Source organism: Cydia amplana, chromosome 11, assembly GCF_948474715.1.
Source record: "Cydia amplana chromosome 11, ilCydAmpl1.1, whole genome shotgun sequence".
In the NCBI taxonomy this organism is placed as follows: domain Eukaryota; kingdom Metazoa; phylum Arthropoda; class Insecta; order Lepidoptera; family Tortricidae; genus Cydia; species Cydia amplana.
This window is the reverse complement of record NC_086079.1, coordinates 15,586,653-15,609,737: the sequence shown is the minus strand read 5'-3', so window position 1 is coordinate 15,609,737 and position 23,085 is coordinate 15,586,653. Positions and strand designations below refer to the sequence as shown.

Sequence of the window (23,085 nt, the reverse complement as noted above, 5' to 3'; positions counted from 1 at the left end):
ATCGAAATGTACAAACTTTTTGAGAAATGCTCACCTAAGTACGAACCTGCTATGGTCTGAATTTTAACTTCAGCTCAAAGACCCCCAAGAACTCCAGGCCGGAATATAAGCAGGAAGAAAGCACAGCACAGGATTTTCCGTATCGATTATGATGAGATTATTATTATTATTATTATTCTATAAGCAGGTAGGCAGTTGTGACAACTGATATTGCCTGTATCCAGTAATCATTTACAGTTGTCATTGACAAGTAGATGTATACATAGGTGTGCTTGTCTAGTTGATTTTTAAATTGGTTCACATTTTGTGCTGAGACCACATCTTCAGGGAGATTGATGAGATATTAGGTTTAAAGACACTTCTCTGAAATAATCGGAGCTCCGAATCCTTGATGCGCGAATGTAGCCCTTGTAGCCAATAGGTTTTCAATATACCTATACCTACCGAGATTTTCAATATCGAGCAGACGGAATAGGCACATTAAATAATCTCTTTGTCAACATCGTGAGAAGGTCCTGTACGAGGTTGGTTGTTTTGTTTGTCTCATTTTTCTTCGTGTAAGACACCTACCCATTTGCATCGTTTTCCCTAGTTTACTGTATGTGCGTCAAGTACCTAAATCGTAAATTTGTCAAACAATATAATCACTTAACAATCCTGTTCTTGTCATTTATTAGGATCACCTTTTTGTTGCTGTCTGTGTTGTGGAGTTCCTTCCTCTTGTCGCGCTCAAGTCGGATGAGCTCTAGGCCTCGCTTGGCGCAGTGGTAGCACTGGCCCAGCGAGGCCACAAACCCTCGATACTAACTAGTATCCTAGTAGTGTGCTACATGCCCAGTAGCCAATGTTGTCATCTGTTTTCTCGATTTTTAATAACGCGCTTTGAAAATGATTCCTTATGGTATTTTGTTAACTCCGTGTGTTGAACAAGTCTTCTGTTGATCTCATTTGTTGGTATTAAACGCATACCTTTCTTTTTCCGTCTCGTTGTTATATTTCGCCAGATAAAATCGTGCTATTTCCATCATTTTCCTAGTTCAGAGTATCTAAGAAAGAGCTTATTGCGTCAGGTTCCAGTCAATTTGTCAAACAAAGTCTTTTAAAATTCTTAACATTCAACACTAATTCAGAAGAATGTCTACCGGCACTTGCCAAAGAACATTCTCCTCCCCGTATGCTATCCCCAGTTCCAGTACGAGAACTTCCTATCCTTGTCCTTTAGGATCGCCTTAATGTTGCCGTCTGCGTTGTGGAGCTCCGTTCTCTTGTCTCGTTCGAGCCGGATGAGCTCTAGGCCTCGCTTGGCGGCGCAGTGGTAGCGCTGGCTCAACGAGGCCTCGGAGCCCTTGATGCGGGGGATGTGGCCTGTGTAGCCGGCGATGGGAGGGAATTCCGGAGATATCGTGTTTTCTGAAACCAAAATGAACGAATAGGTTAGTGCGTTGGCAAATTGAAAATGTTACTAAATAAGGTGTGTTTGTAAGTAGGTACACTAATCGAACTGTCGAGTCTAGATTACAGGTTTATTTTGTAAAACAAATGCTTGTTTTTGCTAAGAAAACTTCTAGTAGCCAATCTCTCTAAACCGGTTGGGGTGGGGTATCTACTATCTCGACTATCTCGTTCCTAGATCCATCTTGTGCCCGTTCGTGAGCGACACGTTTGGGTTCGGCGCCAAACCTTCGACATAAAATATTCTTACCTTTGTACTTATTAATCTCTCTAAACCGGTTCAGGTCTCTCCGGATCTCGTCTCTAGAATGCACGGTTTCCATCTTGGGCGCGCTTCGAGATCGTGCGTGGGTTCGGTTCAAGTCAGCTCGTCGGCGGAGCGCCCGCTGGTTCTCTTCGAAGTCTGCTATACAGTCGTCCGCTGCTCGTCCATAGGATTTTCCGTATCTAGAAATAACTACAGCTTTTAGAAAGCAGATCATGTAAATAGTGACATTTAACATGCGACTAAAGCAAGATTTAGGTACTAAACAGAATCGCAATAAGGACATCATGGTAAGGCCCCAGCCCTCATGTTCAGGCAATGTAGGTACCTATAGTAATCGGCAGTTTATTGTTAAGGGTAGGTTAAGAGTTTCGAGACAGCCTGCCGGATAGGGCTCTCAAAGACCTCATAGCATAGCACCGCATTTTTGCAACTGTCTTGATACCTAACTAATTATTAACTGTAGGAGATTAGATGGACCTAAGACTATAGTATGAGTGTTAAAACTCTGGGGCAAAGTCCAGCAGTGGGCTTGATGTTACTGACAACGGGAAGGGTAGATAAGTACCTAAAGTTCATTCCGGGAACGTAGCCGGTATAGCCGGTCATGTAGGCTGGCGTCCGGCCGATCCCGTCGTACGCGTCGCGGTGCGGCGCGTCGCAGCGCGGCATGCGGTCTAGCTCATAGTTGTCGCCGCGGCGGTATTCTAGCGGCTTGCTGTGAAATAGGCGAACTATTCTCATATCTTTAACTTGATGACTTTTATTGCCTACTTAGAACGAGAGAAACGCTTGATCTACGGATAATTCATTGTTACGCAACTAATATTAACTCTACATCCGCAAGTCTGAAGTTTAAGGGGCTCAAACATATTTGTGGGCGACAGTAGATGCCTCACATCATCAGGGCTGCCTCAATTCTTAAATTGCCAACACCAGAAAAATTACATGGATAACATTCGTCACGTTCCTACAATAAAGTATGTATAAAGTTACTACTACCTACTAGAGTACTACCTACTTAATAGCTTTACCTATCGGCGCTAAGCGATGCGATAGAATGTAGCAGATCATTTTAGGCTTTTCTCGCGTAGGTACCTCTACGCTGGTTATACATACATTACAAAAATGACTACCTACTCTATTATCTATTATGTTAATACTCACTTGAACAGGCCATTCGACTTGATCTCACTGAGTATCTGCCGCGTGTTGTCTCCGTAGCATTTACCGTAACGGAATTTCAGCAACGGACAGTGCCCGGTATAACTGCAACAATGGACTTTAACTTAGTCTTCAGACATTTGAATCAAATCGTTAGTAGAGCTACGAGGAAGCTTACCGAAGCTATAGGAAACGAATCAAATTTTGGATTTCACGGGCCTATAAATCCCGGTCTTTTGATAGGCTTGCGTGGGGATACAGATCCAACACGTAGAGGCTCTTTGGAGAGCTTTAATGTCATGTAGAACTAATTAATCAATTAATTAATTGATCCAATTTATTATTATAAGAGGTCCTAATTTTTTTACCGACTCCCTCGTAAATAACTTGATGGAGCGCTATTCTAATAGGCACCTAGCTGTGAGTAGCTTTAGAATCTGGAGCTGGCAAAGTATAAATCTAAAAGCTAACTTTGATCTAATGATGGCCAATAAAAAATCCCAGTAGTTACCACCAAGCCGAGTTGGTGGTAACTAGTGGGAATTTTTTCCCAGTAGTTACCAGTGGTAAAAGGTGGGAAAAAAATTCTCAGTAGTTACCACTGGTAAGAACTTGGTGGTAACTAGTGGGAATAACCCGATTTATATAATACAGTCACAAAAAAAACAAGCCAGACATGAAACGTTAAACGATTGGCAGATAACCTTGAAGGGAAGGAAGTTAAACGCTATCAAATCAAAGGGTTACCTCGTCATATAAGGGATATTACTTAGCTATGGAATGGATTTACACACGCAATGCAGAAAACGCGATTTGTGCAAATTGGAGAAGGCGACATTGGGGATTTATTTAGGCGATTAGTAGTATATTAGTACAGTCTGATGCAGAGAAATCAGTCATATTTGCCTACGACTTGTTGGAGATGTAAGCAAGCAGGGGCTCATTTTGGTGTAGGTATTTCAACTGTTCCTGTCTCAGTGACTCGCGCGGTTACATTAAGTACATGGATTACAAAGGATTATTTACTACAATCTTTGTGCCTACTTTTATTTCCATTTGTGGCTGCAATTCCAGCGACCGAAGGGAATGACTTTGAATTATGATAAAAAAAACTAAATAACGACTCAATAGACACATCAGGCACCTGGCACCCTGGCAGGCAACCTTTGTGGATCCGCGCTGCGGCTGTTAGTTGGTTACCACCGTCGAGGTTTAAAAACGCAACAGACGTTACGTTTACGTAATCGCGTAGAGAATTCTTATCAATGCACCTCGCTGTAATCGGGGTTGCCGCGAAACTCGTGCCAGGCACATTTCTCTATCTAACCTTACTTAGGTATAACTGACACATGCTAACTATAGTTTACTCAGTAAACACCAGCGACCTGTAAATTGTAAAGACCTCCGCTCACGATGGTCTCAACTCACGCTCAAGCAGAGACCGTACGTAGATGTAGGTATACTTACTTATATCCCATCATGTGAATGAGAGTGCACATATATAATCAATCTGCCTGTTCAAGTGTTATTAACTGCCTTACAATCCTAAGACAAAACTTTCGCCCGCAAAGTAAAATTTCATTCGTTGCTACTCGTTGATCGCCTCAGGCAACTGGGTAACGTGACTGGTTATGTGGTTACCCGAAAAGACGTCTAAGCGCCAAGCGGTACCTATTCAAACCTATGAGCTTGAAACCTTGTAGGGCTTCCAAATACCGGACTTCTCACAATACCGGTATTAATACCGAAACTGTCTTCATCAATACCGGGATCCCGGTATTGGATATGAATCGCTTAAAAATATATAGTTTTATTAAAAAGGGGAATGAGAAAGGCTCACTGGAATACCAGATATGTCCTAAAAGCTATTACAACAATAAACAATCAATGCCGCCATCTGCAATAATTTTATTTCACACACCAGGTTGGCAATAATTTTATCCAATTTGTTGACTTCACCTCACCAATCACATTTGTAGTCCAACTTAACCAACCAGACAACATTTTTTCAAATTTCCGTTATAATTCGTTTGCCATTATTACAGTTATCCTTGCTCTTTCGTTTTATTTTTTGATAAAATTATAAGAACTAATTATGTTAATGTTAATGTCACTATCATCATATTCATCACTCACATAACTTCAGGATTCATCCACCACCAACCACCAAATATTTATCTGACGCATTAGGTAACGATCTTGTTTCAATAATAAAATGCGGGCTAGAGACCAGTTAGAGTTAGACCAAGCTTGTAAAGTCTGCAACGATTTTGATAGCATACGCAGTACGCAGTGCAAGTGTTATTTGTACGTCATAATTTCATAGAAGTTTGACGTTTAATATAACACTTGCACTGCGCGTGCTATCAAAATCGTTGCAGACTTTTCTTGGTCTAACTCTAGATGCGTCTGACGTTTAGTAAGCTTTTTCATACAGCCGAATATAATGAATTTAAAGGGTTTATACTGCGCATTTCCCTCATTTTTTAAAATACCGGGATCCCGGTATTGTTTTTAAAAATACCGGGATCCCGGTATTGTTTTTAAAAATACCGGTATTGAAAAATGCGTTTAAAAAGACGGGATCCCGAAATACCGGGATCCCGGTATTGGAAGCCCTAAAACCTTGCTAATGTGACGCCATCTATTCTTTACCGCCAGTCTCCATTATTTACCGGTCTCTTGAAGCATATATGGTACGTAATCAGTAATTACTGAAGCTTACCCCTTCACCTATATTTTATCGACTAACAAGATTCGTGGTAAGGCATCGTTTCTCGGTAGGTACTTACTTGATAATAGCTCTTCAATTCGCACGAACGAAGTTTGAAACTTGGTACAAGGGTATAACGAAGACTGCTAAAGTTTGTTGTTTAGTTTTAGTATTGTTTATGTTATGAAAGGGCAAAGTTTCACAATATTGATTATTGTTAATCATCGAAACAATAGCTAGCCAGCGTTTATGGAGAAATTATTGTTAGGTGTATTTGTTTAGTTGTAGGAGTTTTATGGGTTTCGTCAACCGTTTATTACAAAAAATTTTGGCGGTACAAAGTGCAACCTAATAAAATATGTTGCCGAGTTTCATTTTATCGCGACATCAAGCAATCGTTTGTGCAAGAGCAGAGGATGTGCGACTGTACGTCACAGGCGAAGGATTGCAACCTATCAACACAACGTAAGAGAATAAGAAGAGACATTTGATGATCTGAAAGTACAGATGAATCCATTAAACAATATAAGGTCAGCCAGGACAATTGCAACTATGGGACAAGTGCAACTTACTTACTCTGAAAATACAAGAAGTGAGTAGAGGTAGAGAGCCACACACTTTCGCCAATGATGTATAATAGAGTTCACCAATGGCTTTAGCTCTAGTAGTCTAACTTCGTGTAGTTTTAAAGTAGTTGCAATTGCCCCGGCTGACCTTACTGTTTTGCGAATTGTTCTTTTCTGTTATAGGTTACTGTCATTGTCCGCAATAAAATTACGCGAGGCCAGGTCTAAATGGAAGCAATCCTCATAAAAGTCATAAACAACCATTTCACGCAATTGAGCCGAGCGTGCGAAAACACAAACAAAACAGTAAGTAATCGTGGGAACACTTTCGTACTCAGTCTCAGTTTAGAGTTTCGAGACAATGTCGGTTCTTGCGTTACTTTCTTTGCTTCTATTGTGCGCCGCTCATCCGCGACAGAATTTCCGATGTCTTTATTACAAAGGCGAATGTGAGTTGATTTGTTACCTAATATCGGGTATTGGGTAATTTATGTAATGTTAAATGCAAGATGAAAAATATCTTTATTATTGTAATAAGATATTCTCTCCCTTCGATATATGTATTACTATTAATCCACTCGTCATTTCTCCACTAATACAGTTCTTCGTTAATTCCAATTCCATGATGTACTTATTTCTTTTCGCCTTATAAGATTTACATCTTATCCTCTAGGTATTGAGCAGGGCGAACTGTAAACGCTATCCTGCTTATGCTGTAGGTTTTTGTAAAGGGGTAATTAGTAGAATTAATTGATAATTTAAATTACAGGTGTACCCCACTGTCCACGCAACATGCACCCGTATCATACGCGCTGCGATCAAGATGCAGTGTCGCAGCGCACTTGCACTTCCAGATATGTCTATCCAATAGGTAACCATTATAATAAATAATTTCAGTTTACGAAAAAGTTGAAGAAATATACTCACACTCTGTGTAATACAAGCTTTTATTTAACTTGCCGAGTTATTTTGTTATAGTTCGTTTTTTTAGCATTAGAAATAAGGTAAACAATCTTGACGTGTCTTTTTATTGAAAAACACGTTTTTAAAATAAATAATGGCAAATATGTACCAATTATGAATCTAATACGATCATTTATATTCTTCTGCTTTCATAAGTAATACTTACTGATTTTTAAAAAGCGTTTTTCAATTAAAAGACTTGTCAAGATCGCTTATTACCTTCTTTCTAATGCTAAAAAAACGAACTATAGTGTGGGTCAAATCTTGGAAGCTAAAGACTCGCTTCCCGATAGAGCGAAATTTGATGAATGACACGAGCGATCGTTTTGGCGACTAGGATGCCAATAGGCAACATTGCGATAAACATCGAAAAAGTTGGAGATCCTAATTTTACCTTTTTTACTAGCTTATTGGTGAATATATCACACTTTTAATAACATAAATAAGAAAAGTTTTAACTGAACTACTGTCTATGTTTGTAAAATTTTGTATAATTGGCTTGCGAATTAGTCCCAGGCAGGCGTGTCTCACTCCGCGATTTCGTCGCTTTGCTACAGGTACCTAAAAGTACATCCGTTCGGCCCCAATTTTGGGGAAAGCCATAAGCCGCGCGTGGCGCTGTCGCCACCTAGCGGCCATATCTGTGCTGATCGTAACAGACGCGTTTTGTTAGAGAGTGAGTCTTCTGTACTTAGTACTATTATTTATTCTGTGTCACAGGGATCTAAATAATCCAGTGTTTTGACAATAGCTGCATCTAAGTAAAATCTAATTATATAGGGTTCACATGCGGCTGGTCACGCTGCGACTGCAACGCTGATCTTCTTCTGGACGAGGAGCTCATGCGCTGCGTGAAGGAAGAAGAGTGCCCAGAGCCGGGCCTGCGCCGGCGCAAGTCCCGGCGTCGGCTGCACCTGCCCGACGGCACGGACAGCGAGGAAATGGTTAAGTATGGCTGATGATCTAATGTTAACTTTGGCGATACTAATATTAAGTGAAGTATCTAATAAAATATACTTATTAAAGTGCACCCTGACTAAGTTCACAGAAGCTACAAGCCGGCAACTATGTGACTTACCAAATATTTAATGTTCAGCTATGTTTCATTGTGATATTGTAAAATTTTATGTTTTGTTATCTGTTAATAATGTTTAGTTTTGTTATGTAATATTTATCACGCGTTGGACACACGTCTGTAAGTGATATGTATGATTGTAAAGAAACAATAAATATGTTTTTTTTAGAAAATATGATTTTCAATAAAAATATTTGTATAAAAAGTGTATTTAGTTTATTACAGACAATATTTTAAAATACATTTTATATCTAATTTGCGATATTACTGTAAACGTATGTTGGTAATGCTTACCTACATTTGTAGTATGTGCACCTATACCCAGGATGCATCTCATCAGGTCTAATGATCGAGTATCAATCTGTTAAATGACTTTATTACCAATATTTTTAGAAAATTAGAATGATATAATTATGTATCTTTGTAGTTTCCGAGTCAGAATATAATTTTGATTGAAATCGGTACTCTATAACAATAACGGCTATAACTATATGTACATTCCGTTTTACGGGCTATTTGTATTTGCGATAAAAATTTATTATTCTGGACATAACTGTAAATAATAGGTAAACGAGACGGATTTGTAGTAGTTAATACTTATGTTAGCGTAGATAATCTAGTAGATTTTTTTATTAATAAAGTGCATTTAATAACGAATATCGTAATTCTGTTTTATTTAATTTTAAAATAACCCTTTCAGTGCATATTTATGATAGACTTGCTGCGTATGTTTACGCACTGTTTTCGCTACACAGCGGAAAAATAATGCTACGGGCTACGACGTAGCACGCGTAGCACTTACTGACCATTAAGACCCCGATAACCAGGTCAATTCTAGTTTTTGTTATTGCCTAGATATTATACTGCTGTCAGTGTCAAAAGTGACATTTCATCAACCAAAACCGTCTCTTTTTACACTCACGGATCAGTATCATATTGAAAACAGATCTAATATCTAATTAACTAAAACTAGAATTAGCCTGTAGATAATTTATATATTATTTTTTCTACTCCAGCACTTAAATGTGTCAATTAAATGACTGACAGTGATATCTAAAGCAATGTCATTTGAATGATTTGTCTATAGGCTCATAAGATGACTGCTAGCAGTCATCTTATGAATATAATACAACTGCTTTATTTTTTTTAAAGATACAAGTTCCGATCATCTTGATTGAAAGAGGTATGTTTTCATTGACAATAATAACTCTTTTTTTTTAAATAATAACTCAATTTTTTTTAAATAATAACTCTTTTTTTTTAATAATAACTCTGTTTTTTTGCTGCAGCTGTCATAGAAAAAGTAATGTATGCAACAGCTCATAATTGGTTCTTAAAATTCTCGGGTCTTTTTTTACAAAACTCGACTACGTCTCGTTTTGTAACTTCGACCCTTGAATTTTAAGAACCCTTATTATATCACTGTTGCATAAACTACTATAAGTATCTCATGGAAAAAATTAGAGGAACGCAAAAACAAGCTTTAATTACCTACTGCCATTACTTGATGCACCTAAAGTAATTTCAAAATTAGTAGTTATAGTTCGTTGTCGTTGTCAGTAAATAAGAACAAGAAAAACTATATTCATGCTTTTCTTTTGGGTGCTAGTACTAGTGTAAGACAAAGATAGTATGATTCTCTGTCTATGTTTGAAATGAAACAGTCCTTTGACAAACTATACTTACATTTTTTTTTGCCTTACTGGTTTTGATACGACCGTGACGATCGTCTTGGTGATTGGCTCGCATCTCACGCACGACTTTTACTTTACTTCGGATGCACTAACCATTGTGAACGATCTTCAAGGTTGTATCAAAATAGGATCAAAACCGTAATACGTTGTTTAATCCGAATCGGGCTCAGGGGTGTAATACATACCTATGCCCAGACTCCAAAGTATGTAATGTACAAAGTATTATCACATCTTAACATCAAAAATTTCTAAGTTATTTCGCGGAATAGCCGAGAATTTTAAATTAAACAGAACTTTCTTAAATAATTCAATATGGCTGTGGGTGCATGATAAGTGGGGCAGGTTGGTAAATAGTTAAGATAATGATTTGGCGGCCTGCCAGCAGACAGTCGGAAACTAGGCCGCTTTAGTTTACTGCTAATACATATTACATGTTTGAGTCGCAGAAATAAAGGCGGTTGTCACACCGCATGCGATTGCGGCGCCAATGTGACGAAAGGGACAGTTTCCGTTTAAGATGGGTAAAATGCATTCGTATGCCCGGCTGTTTTACACTACGGGAAGCCAAATCAAACTTGCATTTTGACATCAAAATGATGTAGGTAATTTGCTTGGCATTCGCCCGTGCGAGTCACTCGCGCCAATACCAACATGTAAGTAGGTATTAATTTTGATATCAATCAAAATGTAAGTTAGAATTTACCTTCCCAGTCGAATTTCTCAACCGATTTCCATAAAAAAAATAGTAATTAAGTATGTATAATTAAGGAATTTATTTGTCGATTCAGTTTTTTAACTTGACCAAGGTATGCGTGGGGTCTATAGCTCATAAAGTCACTGGTTTAATGTTACAATTTTATTTGAAATAAGAACAAGAGACGTTTATTTTTAAAATTAGAAATTACTGATTACTAAAATTGAATAAATAACCATAATTAAACAGGTGACCACTTTATTTCCCGAACTCTCCAATTGCAAAAACAAACATCTACTTAGTAGGTAGTTCAACAAAAGAAGGAAGTTAATTCAATCATTCACCAACTTCTTATTATCTGCTCTTTTGAACAACAGAAGGAATTAAACCGTAAAGCTAAGTGGGTGAAAAATGCAGCTCCTAAATGTATTAACCGTTATATTATTTAGCTTTGTAAATTGTGCACCGAATTTGTACTTCGAACTTGTGGACAAAAAAGTAGAGTGTTTAATGTATAATGGCTCATGTGAGTAAAGATTTATTTAGTAAATTGGATGAAGGATGGAGGTACAGATGATTGTCTTGGTACCTAATTTAGGTATTGGTATCATGGTATCGCGATACTACACATTTGTCATTTTTAAATTAACAGAATAAATGTTTGTGTCGTTTACAGACATAATGCGCGACATAGGTAACATTATTTGCTAGATAAAATAGTAGTTTATGCAACAGTGATATAATAAGGGTTCTTAAAATTCAAGGGTCGAAGTTACAAAACGAGACGTAGTCGAGTTTTGTAAAAAAAGACGCGAGAATTTTAAGAACCAATTATGAGTTGTTGCATACATTACTTTTTCTATGACAGCTGCACCCGACACAAAACAGTTAAGACTAAGAAAATGGGTTACTTTGTATGAATTATTATGCACACAGCAAAACATAGAAAAAAAAAAAAAAGTTATTATTGTAAATGAAAACTTACCTCTTTCAATCAAGATGATCGGAATTGTATCTTTAAAAAAAATAAAGCAGTTGTATTATACTTATAAGATGACTGCTAGCAGTCATCTTATGAGCCTATAGACAAATCATTCAAATGACATTGCTTTAGATATCACTGTCAGTCATTTAATTGACACATTTAAGTGCTGGAGTAGAAAAAATTGTTTATGGTATCGTGAGTTCGATTTTTCTAGTGCTACAGCCTGTATTAGGTTGTGTGTTGGGTTAGTACAAAATTAATATCACCCACTATTAAATCATAATCAAGTAATAATTTAGAAGAGACATTATTCGCTCGTCTGTGCATGAGTGTGGGTCGAGGATATGACGCGTATGCGCAGCTACCTTAATAATATGCAGAAATCTGTATTAAGTATACCTACCGCAGAATTTAAAGCTAAGTTATCAAACGTCATCATGCCAAATATCGGCTTCTTAGCTTTAGAAGTGTTATAAAATATCGTCACGTACCCGACACATTTCTGGAATGCCCCATTAGTTGTCTGAATACTTGTTGCACACTACCACGGACCTCGATTTATAACCAATAATGTAATTAGTTATTGACTCGTTATATTTTTTCAGGCGTAAAGCAATGCCCAGAGCACATGTACCCAGTCCACAGTCGGTGCCAGCCCACATACTCGCAGCCGACGTGCGATGAGCCCAGGACGATGCCATTAGGCATCATCTGCGACTGGTCGCGGTGCGACTGCGACTTCCCCTTCGTTTTACATGTATCGTCGGGGTATTGCTTCTCGCTTGAAGACTGTCCATGAAAATGCTGCCAGGATTAGAACAGAAAATTATTATGGGAATAAATTTTGATATAATATAGGTATTTAAATACGAATTTCTGAGCTTCGAGTCAGAGTGAATTTATTAGTACGTACCTATCACATTAGGAAAATATTAAGATACAAAAAATATATCCACTCCACAGCCAATGTCAGCCTACATTCTCGCAGCACCAGCAGACGTGCGATGAGCCCAGTGCTACGCCGCATGCATGACGCGGCATTTGAGCCATCTGCACTGAAAGGGTTGCGAGGAAACAACATTTGTATCAAATAATAAATTGATAATAAAATTAATCATCAATCTTCCAATAAATCTTACATATTTGATTCCTAAATTGTACTGAGGCAACAGGCGCGGGCTAATCCCAGACTCAAGCGACGCTGAAGCCGAAGATATCTCGAGATTATTGGGTTATCGGGAAAATTTGTAATACCATGGTCTGGTAAATACCGAATCGATTAAGTAAATCGCTTTCTACAATATTTATTTAAATATCTAGATTTTTCATGCCGAAAAGACTGAGTACTTTTCGGTAAAGTTAGGTAAGCGGATGGAAGGATTAGCACATCACTCCGTGATGTAGGATGTAGGTATCTAGGTACTTAGTATCGAAAACTGCACGAGCAGTCGAGTTAAGGTGTAGGTAGGCATATAACTTTAAAGTAAACAAAAAAAGGTATGTGGCTTATGGTAGCTATGTACGGTGAGCGTCAGGATGACAGGACCATGATGGCTATTTATAACGAGTGTTACTCCAAGATTTAGTACCTATTTAGTACTATTTGGTACCTGACATCAAATATTTAGTACCTCAATAGAAATCGAGAAATATTGAAAATAAAGTGGCCAGCCATTCTGACGTCAGGTTGACAGGACCAAGTCCAGTTCCCCTATTTGTAGGCGTTATATCGAATCCATCTTTTGACAAAGATTTAGTACCTATAATTTAGTACCTTTCATAATTATTCTTCTTATTTAATTTCGACTTAACGTAAAAAAGTTACAGCTAGTATAAACTTTGTATATGCACAGTGGTGCAGCCAGTCAATGTGAACCGGGCCTAAAAGTTTGTTCAAAAGTTAATATTTTTGACTACAACATTTACTTTACGTTGTTTGGCCAATCCAAAATGAACCACGAGCGTAGTGAGTGGTTTGAAAGTGGAATCTTGAGCATTGCGAGGATTTCAAGGCATGAGGTTTAAACAATGTTTCTACCGAGTGACACACTACATTTTTGACCACACTAACTTGAGGGAAATACTCACTTAAAATTTAAAAGAAGTCAATTTTACCAGCCAACATGAGGAAATAACTCGAATTTATTACATACATACATATAATCACGCCTATTTCCCGGAGGGGTAGGCAGAGACCACGGATTTCCATTAAACGGTCGCGGTGCGGTGCACTCTCTCGCTCACTTTCATGAAAAATCACAAAATTGAATATTTTTTACTAAAATTTTACCCACAATCAATTTTTCTGAGCAGATATGAAAGAAATTATATCATACAAATGAAATAAATCCTAAAACCGCAACTAAATACTATATTTAACCTCTTATGCCACTTTAAACTTACATAACAATAACGGTATTAAAAGCGGCCAAGTGCGAGTCGGACTCGCCCATGAATGGTTCCGTATTTAAGCGATTTATGACGTATAAAAAAAAAACTACTTACTAGATCTCGTTCAAACCAATTTTCGGTGGAAGTTTACATGGTAATGTACATCATATAATTTTTTTAGTTTTATCATTCTCTTATTTTAGAAGTTACAGGGGGGGGGGGACACACATTTTACCACTTTGGAAGTGTCTCTCGCGCAAACTATTCAGTTTAGAAAAAAATGATATTAGAAACCTCAATATCATTTTTGAAGACCTATCCATAGATACCCCACACGTATTTTTTGCGTTTCAGTTCGAAGTATGGGGAACCCCAAAAATTTATTGTTTTTTTTTTCTATTTTTGTGTGAAAATCTTAATGCGGTTCACAGAATACATCTACTTACCAAGTTTCAACAGTATAGTTCTTATAGTTTCGGAGAAAAGTGGCTGTGACATACGGACGGACAGACAGACGGACAGACATGACGAATCTATAAGGGTTCCGTTTTTTGCCATTTGGCTACGGAACCCTAAAAAAAGAAAGAAAAGGTACCTTGTGGTTAAGTTACATGATGAGGCATGATGATTATGGAACAGTTAAGATAAACTAATCTTATTTTGGGGTTAAGATAGTATCGTCTATTTCTTATCAATAATATATTTTGGTTGCCATTGAAGACAAGCGGCTTTGAGGTTGGATGACCTATAGCAATGCGTCGGATGTTGGCATTTTTCAGCAAAGAAATGGCAGATTTATTGCACCAAATGAAGATTATTCTAGTGAAGAAAGACTTGAAGAGGGTAACTTTGATATAATAGCAGGCTACATGGATTTGTAATGTAGGTCCGATGTACGGTTATACCTAATAGGTATTGCCTAGGTCCCCCGACCAGAACTGAAATTGGACGTAGTTTAGCGTAAAAGATCCATCCTCTAAAATTTGTCATTTAAATGAACGACTTTTCCGTTTGACAGAAAGTTCAAATTTGACTAACAGATTTTTGTGGATTGGATCTTTTACCCTAAACTACGTCCAATTATCAAATTAGTTTTTCAGAATGCTAATAAAGTTCTTTACCAAACTTCTTTTCCCGTATTGCCTAGGTATTTTTGGAATTTTCAGTCACTCCTCCATAAGCTACCTTTTCTACTAAACTTTGAGAAGACATTACTAGGCTTATAACTTACTTATAACAAAAATAAAAATATGTAAATAAACGTTAAACATTAAGGTTTCAGATCACATAATAATAATAAAATGTTGATTCGACGATCATAGTTGTTTCAGCGAACGCTGATAGCGAAGAGTCTCGACCAACATCTTGAGAGACTCTCGCTAGGTGGTTGGATCAATGGCCAGATGCAGAAGGTGGTGATCATGGACACGGCGCGGATAGTCCGCCGGTTCCTCTCTCTGCGGCCCTGACCACCGGTAGCTTGGGCCTTGCCCCGCTGCCGGCGGCACCCTAGGTTAGGTTTTTTATAATGTGTTTATATGTATTTTTTATTGTTTTGTAAGTGTTTTGATATTTTACTTTTATATTCATATTATAAATAACCTAATAAGAAATTAAATGAATACAAAAAATAGCATTACTTCAACTCTTTTTACAAAACATTTAATATCTCCGCAACTAGAAACCCTCATAAGGTACCTTTTCCCGTGGAACGTTACAAATTGACTTTAAGTGATGATTTTCAATTTTAAGTGAGTATTTCCCTCAAGTTGGTGTGGTCAAAAATGTAGTGTGTCACTCGGTAGAAACATTGTTTAAACCTCATGCCTTGAAATCCTCGCAATGCTCAAGATTCCACTTTCAAACCACTCACTACGCTCGTGGTTCATTCTGGATTGGCCAAACAACGTAAAGTAAATGTTGTAGTCAAAAATATTAACTTTTGAACAAATTTTTAGGCCCGGTTCACATTGACTGGCTGCACCACTGTGCACATAGAAAGTTTATTCTAGCTGTAACTTTTTTACGTTAAGTCGAAATTAAATGAGAATAATAATTATGACAGGTACTAAATAGGTACTAAATCTTTGTCAAAAGATGGATTCGATATAACGCCTACAAATAGGGAAACTGGACTTGGTCCTGTCAACCTGACGTCAGAATGGCTGGCCACTTTATTTTCAATATTTCTCGATTTCTATGAGGTACTAAATATTTGATGTCAGGTACCAAATAGTACTAAATAGGTACTAAATCTTGGAGTAACACTCGTTATAAATAGCCATCATGGTCCTGTCATCCTGACGCTCACTATCTAAGAGTTAAAAAAAATGGTTTCTTAGGTGGTCACGAGAATTCACTCACTGGGAAAGGCGGCATTATTTTTAATAATTTAATTTGCCTACACATGGCTTACACTAAACGTGCGTATAATACCTATTAGGCTATTCTTCACAACTGCCTAGGGGCTGCCATAAATTACGTCATCTATTTTTGACGATTTTTGACCCCCCCCCCCTAAAATCATCCAAAAATCATGCTTCGAATGACCCCGTTTCCTCCTACGTCATACTACCATCATCCGATGTCCGGACGCCCCCCCCCCCCCTAATTTGAAATGACGTAATTTATGAATGAAGATAATTTATGAAGCCCCCTTAATATAAAATTTCATAAAATTATAGCGTCTCGTGACAGTAAAAATTTAAATTCATGCCCATCATTAGCTATCAGCGGTTCAATATACCTAACGCAGTTTTCTTTATTCACTGCATTATTCATTAAACTTGGTATCAGTGTAATTCCAATAGCTTAGCTTACATGAGCGAGTCGAATTAGAAGATTATTAAGCAACTCTCCGGAATCGATGTTTATGTTATGTACAGTCGCCGTCACAAATATCTGAACACGCCTCTATTGTCAAGGTGTTAGAGTGCGTGTTCAGATATTTTAGAGTACCTCGGGCGCTCCGATGTATCTGATGGTGACTATTTACTTAATTGCAACGTCACAAAGTCTACCCACGGTCAGGAGTGTTCCTGCAGAATGATGATGATCGGGAGCATGCTTTACTAAGGCTGCCTGTTCCTCTCAGGCGAAGAATCAACAACATCTCTTCTCCACTAGATATTAGCATCGAATGCTCGTGCCGCCCTGCCGCAGCAGAGAGGAGTCCATGTGGAGTGAATCGCGCACTAGGTAGGTAGTTATAACTACATAGTTTAAAACTACGCAACGGATTTTGATGCGGTTTTTTTAATAGGTGGAGTGATCCAAGAGGAAGGTTTAGGTATATATATAATTTCTTAAAAACCCCGTGCGAAGCCGAGGCGGGTCGCTAATAAAAGATAAAGTTGTCCCGTTACACTGGCCAGGGTTCGACTCAGCGCGTTCGCGCAATAATCGCACACCAGGAGAAATTGAGCGCGACGCCCCGGCAATCGTGATTCCGAATGAAACTATTTACTTTGATTAGAAATTTTATCGTGATTTGCAATGACTAGTTGGCAAAAGGCAACCATTTATATTTGGGTCAATTTCTGAACACGATTTTTTTTCTGTCCGTGATGAAAATCGCGGGTTAGCATCAGATAATACTTACCATTTTTTTTTTACATAAAGAAGTCACACTTTCACACCGAGTTCCATATGAATTCACTGATTAGTTGGTTTTTAGAGTACACATAAAAATACCTAAAGGCTCAAATTACTACTCCCGTGCCCTGTCCGGAATCTACTTTTAAGCATAATGAAAAATCCTACGAAAAATTCTACATTAGTATCACTAATTTAGTGTCAAATACTTAAACTAGATGATATTTACTATCACTGAGCACATATACTATTAACTTAATTGTGGTAAATAACTTGTGATCGATGTTTAAATTTTGTCCGAGCGCGCGAGTAAAATTTCGTCGGCAAAACTCAAAGGGCTCTGACAGCCGACGTTTGTATTTGAACCGCCTCGTGTCCCGCCTCACCTGTACTGGCAGTATTCGGCTGTCTCTCAAAGCAAGCGGATGTAAGTCAAGCCGCGGCGTGTTCGAGGAAATCGCGTAAGTATTTCGGAATCCGGGTGGGCGACAATTTTTTTCTAATTTCGATGCCCCTTATAAATTTTATTTTCCACATAGCTTTTCAATGACAATTGTCATATTTAGGAGCCCTTTATGTATCTTTATGTAAGCGATAACATATCAGTTTGGTCAAACACGATTTAAATTTTTGGCGAATTTTTTTATTACGAATTCTAATTTCCGTGCCCTAATTCCCATAGCAAATTTACCTAAATCAGCTGATTAAGTGGCACGGGAATTAGAAAGTATTACATATATTGTCAACAAATCTTTTATTGGGGGCACTGTAAGTTAATTGGCAATGTTTACGTCATATTATTATTACATATATATATTGGCATTGAATATATATTATATGTAATAATAATACGACGTATATCTGTCTATTTTACATTTAAGGAAATCTTAAAGAATGCACAAAAATCTGTGAATAGTTTTTTAGTATAAGTACTATAGTACATACAGGATGGACCCGAATAACCCGGGCAATTTTAATACGTAAGGTAAGGTGGGGTAAGACGACACCGGGGTAAGACTATCACTTGTATGGAATCCTTGTACTGTTAGTCTTACCCCACCTTACCTTATTCATTGATCATATTATAACATTAAAATATTATATAAACATAAAACTATTTCTGGAATTATTACATATTATAATACCTGTACCTAAAGTTACATGAAACAAAATGAATCACATTTGCAATGTTTTGTTTTTGTAAATTTGACAGCTGACAGCGTATGCCGTATAAAGTTTAAATATCTGGGAGACCGAGCTTTGCTTGGAAAACATATACCTACCTACCTAAAAACTCAAAAATGCGCGTTTTTCCAGAGATAACACCTACCTAGATCGATTTTTCACCCCAGAAAACCCTCATATATGATCAAATTTCATCGAAATCGTTAGAGCCGTTTCCGAGATCCCCGAAATATATACAAGAATTGCTCGTTTAATAGATTAGTTGTTATAAATTAAACCGTAATACTATTAGATACCTTATTTGGGTTCCGTAGCCAAATGGCAAAAAACGGAACCCTTATGGATTCGCCATGTCTGTCTGTCTGTGATAGTCTTACCCCGGTGATAGTCTTACCCCACCTTACCTCATATGTGGTTAAACAATTGTTTGTGTTATGAATTTATGAAGGCAGCATATTCGATTTCTTCAGATTAACTTACACAATAACTTCTTCTCTCTGTGCCCCTATTTATTTCTTAGTATCATTTCCTATACGGCCATATACCAGATCATACACCTTGTACCTATCTACATGCAGATACATAATGACACTTTTTAATGAATAGTTTTGTATGTAAGGCGGACATGTTTACGCAACTACTCAAAGTATTGTTTTGAAATATGTATATTTTACTAAGAAAGAGAGATTAGTTGCCATTAAAATCAAGGAAACGATTAGTCAAATACGTAGTTTTTAGTGTAACATACTTTCGTAGATTTGTCGTCCGAAACTAAAATTAAAGAAGATAAATATGTTCGATGCCGCTTCAGTATGGTTGAAGTATATTATTGTAGATTAAAATATACATAAATAATAGTTTTAACTACCAAAATAAGCTAAGAAAACAATTCCTGTGCCATGTTCTAATTTCCGTGCTAGTAAAATCTAATTTCCATGGACACACTAATTCCCGTGCCCTGACCAAAATTTTAAATTGAAATAACTTTTATAGTTTTATGAATTTTTTTACCCCATAAGAAAATTAATGTTTATTATATTTTTTATCAAATTATCAGCATAATTTTTTTTGTGTAATGTTGGTATTTCAAAATTCCATGGGAATTAGACAAAAATGCTCGTTTGGTGAAATTGACCCATTTGTTACCTAATTACGAAGGCGAGGAAATCTGACACCTAGATTTAAACTTTTCCTTCCTATTCTTTTCATCTTCTTCTTCAGTCTTTAACCGGCCTTAAGGAGAGTTATTAATGATTTATGTTTGATAGATTGCTTACATAAGATTTTTTTAATGTACCTAAGTATTTAATAAGTATGTAGGTATTAAGTAAAGTAAGTGGGTAATAAAAGTTGTGGGTGGTAAGCATGTCTTTTTTATTCAAATAAAACTCCGTGCTAAACACGGAATCAAATCAAATTTGATGCAACGATAACAAATCCAATCAGATGCCCTCATTCAGGCAACCATGTTATTGCCCATCCCATAGCCTTGACACAAGCTCTTTAATGTACCATGTCAAGGGCGCCGATAACCAAGGCAGTTCCGGTATACCAATCTACCATCGTCGACACTGTTACTGATAATGCGTATAAACCTTATTAGCATAGACATAAGATCCAACTATGGTCTGACTGATGGTCACTGACTGTGCTACCTGTTTAAAAAACATTTAATTTCGATTATTAATCTAATAGCATGACCAGCATAAGCTGACCTTTAGATTCTTAACAGCTGTGTATAATCAGTGATTCATTGTATACAGGATCGCGTGAGGCGATGTATTTGTAGCGAATAATTTGGATTATTAAAAGGACTTTTGTTTAAGTTGTTTGAAAGCTTTTACGCCACTTTGAAACACGCTAATGTGTAGGTATAGGTACCTACTCGTCGTTTGAATAACTAGGGCACGGAACCTTTATATAGTTGCGTTGCGTTTGATGCGGTCGTTAACTAGTTTGTATTTGTAACTGATTCAATTCAGTAATATGTAATTAAGTATTTTCTCGGTAATAGTCTAATCATAAATGCATAAAGGTGATAGTGTAGGGATTCGACTCGCTAAATTTCCAAGATATATTGTACACCACTTTTCTCATAAGTTTACATAATAAGACCATAATGTCACAACTTATTATGTTGGCGAGTCGAATAGGCCCCAATCCACATTTTGCTGTCTTTGGGAACAATATTCAATATAAAGGTAAAGAATTATTAACCCGTTTATTGCAGAGGTTCAGAATTTCAAATACCTATTATATGTGGCAACGACTAGTAAATCTCATGAATATCTTTGTCATTATAAAACAACAAAAAACGTCAATCACACACGAAATAAATTTACACATAATTGAAACAATCATAACGACATACATAAACATCCCATATAGATACCCTGCATGATGAAACTCTACCAGATTGGTGATAACTCCTTTACCTATTTTGTGTAAGATTGGGTTGATCAACTTGATCATCATGTGATGACACGTATTTAAAAAAATCACATTTCCACGTAAGTAACTATCATCAATTCATCAAACTTAATCCTAAACTAAAACTTACGTCTAGATTCAAACAACAAAGCTATGTTTATTTACCTTCCTGTGTCACGTTACGCCGTTACAATCGGGTAGGTTCAATTACAACGAAATAAACAATGAAAATGAACGCACTCACCCCGGTATAAAGGATCCATTCGTCTGCGTCAGATACTTATGTCTTTCGTGACTGCTAACGTCAGTCCACATGTTAACTTTAAAGTTTGTGCTCGCGCATTTCGTGACGTGGGCGCCGCGGGAGGGTTCAACCGTGACTGGCACCGGCCTATCGAATGAGAAAGGGCTGAGTGCGCGCGCAAAAAAGGAAAACACCGTGTATTCATAGATGTAGAGGTAAGTATAGGGTTTGCAATCCGGATCCGAAATGTATGCAATTATCCGGATCTGGATCCGGATCCGCGGATCTTCCCATACATTTCGGATCCGTCGTGCAAACCCTAGGTAAGTATAATTATAAGATTATAGCTTAGGGGTTGTTCTAGTACGCGATAACTTGGTAGGACCTATTATGCTTACTTTACTCTTTGAGATAGGTTCTTGTTGGCACGCGTAACCAAAGAGTAAAGTAAGTATAAATTGCGCGTAACCTAATGTTATTGTCACACATGAAATATTTTATTCGAGGCGTAGAGAGGTGTAAATCAGTTGAACGTCAAATTAAAATAATTATATTGCATGTAGGTATGTACGTCACTTTACTGCACGTGCAGATAAACAAGTTTACATAAGTATGTACTTAAAAATTTAAAAAAAATACTTATAAGGATATTTTAAAAGGAAAACTTATCCCCAAAAAATAACTTTATTACAGTTACAAAACGAAACGGGAAGAAAGAAAAAACATTTTTGGTCCTTCGAACCGGATTAATAAAATGTAGGGTGGCAAGAAATTGTGTTCAGCATTGCAGGAATGATCAGTTGATCACTTCAAGTCAAATGCTAATTAATAAAACAATATTCGGAGGGAATGTCGCCTTAAAAATATAAGTCCCCGCCAAGACGAACAAAAGACAAGGTCCTTCGAGACAAGGGAGGTATTGCCCCCAATAACTCCCTTGCCTCTCTTTTTCAAACCCTCATAGCTTCGTCCCAGAGCTCAAATTGACTATTCACAGGATAAGATGTAGTTAGGGAATGAATAAAATGTTTGAAATTAAAAAAGTTTCAGCAATGTAGCTTTAACCTTTTCCACGCCGTGTCAAACACAAAAGCTGTCACTCAGACGCCACATTATTGAAGTGCCAAAACTAAGTTGAACTTTATGTATATGCACGTTTGTCGATGTTGCTCTGTGGTCTGTGACCGATTAATCTGTCTTTGGCGTTGAACCTACGGTGCGTATATATCGGTCATTGGCGTCCAAAAGGTTAATACTTTAGATTTTATTAACCTTTTGGACGCCAATGATGGATATATCCGCACCGTAGGGCAAACGCCAAAGACGGATTAATCCGTCACAGACAACAGAGAAACATAGACCTTACGTCCATATGCATAAAGTTCAATTTCAGTTTTGACTTCGGTGACGTGGCGCCCGAGTCACAGCTTTTGTTTGACACGGCGTCGAAAAGGTTAATACCTACCTAAAATACGGCGATTGGACCACTCACTCACTGACACAAAATCTTGAAGAGTCTGCCGCCAATTTCACATGATATGTTTTTGGTATGATCATAATTTACTATTACAGATGACCTTTCAAATAAATTGATGACAACTTCAGGCGTTGTTGGCAGTTCAAGGTTAAGTAATAAACCCAGAGGCCAGTTCAAAAGTGCAATGTGATAT

General features: G+C 37.4%; 2 protein-coding genes across 2 annotated transcripts; one reads left to right on the top strand and one right to left on the bottom strand.

The window, feature by feature from the left end:
- Positions 1–1,106: 1,106 nt before the first annotated feature.
- LOC134652108 (ciliary microtubule inner protein 2B-like) lies at positions 1,107–21,557 on the bottom strand. The gene is made up of 5 exons (XM_063507277.1): positions 21,416–21,557; positions 2,885–2,986; positions 2,286–2,435; positions 1,703–1,899; positions 1,107–1,410 (listed from the first exon to the last, which is right to left on the bottom strand). Exons 1-5 carry the CDS (start codon positions 21,484–21,486, stop codon positions 1,178–1,180), a joined length of 753 nt encoding a protein of 250 aa, XP_063363347.1. The 5' UTR covers positions 21,487–21,557; the 3' UTR covers positions 1,107–1,177.
- On the top strand, positions 6,436–8,086 carry LOC134652238 (uncharacterized). Its single transcript, XM_063507408.1, has 3 exons — positions 6,436–6,609; positions 6,930–7,031; positions 7,904–8,086. The coding sequence occupies exons 1-3, from the start codon at positions 6,522–6,524 to the stop codon at positions 8,080–8,082; spliced, it is 369 nt and encodes a 122-aa protein (XP_063363478.1). The 5' UTR covers positions 6,436–6,521; the 3' UTR covers positions 8,083–8,086.
- Positions 21,558–23,085: the final 1,528 nt, after the last annotated feature.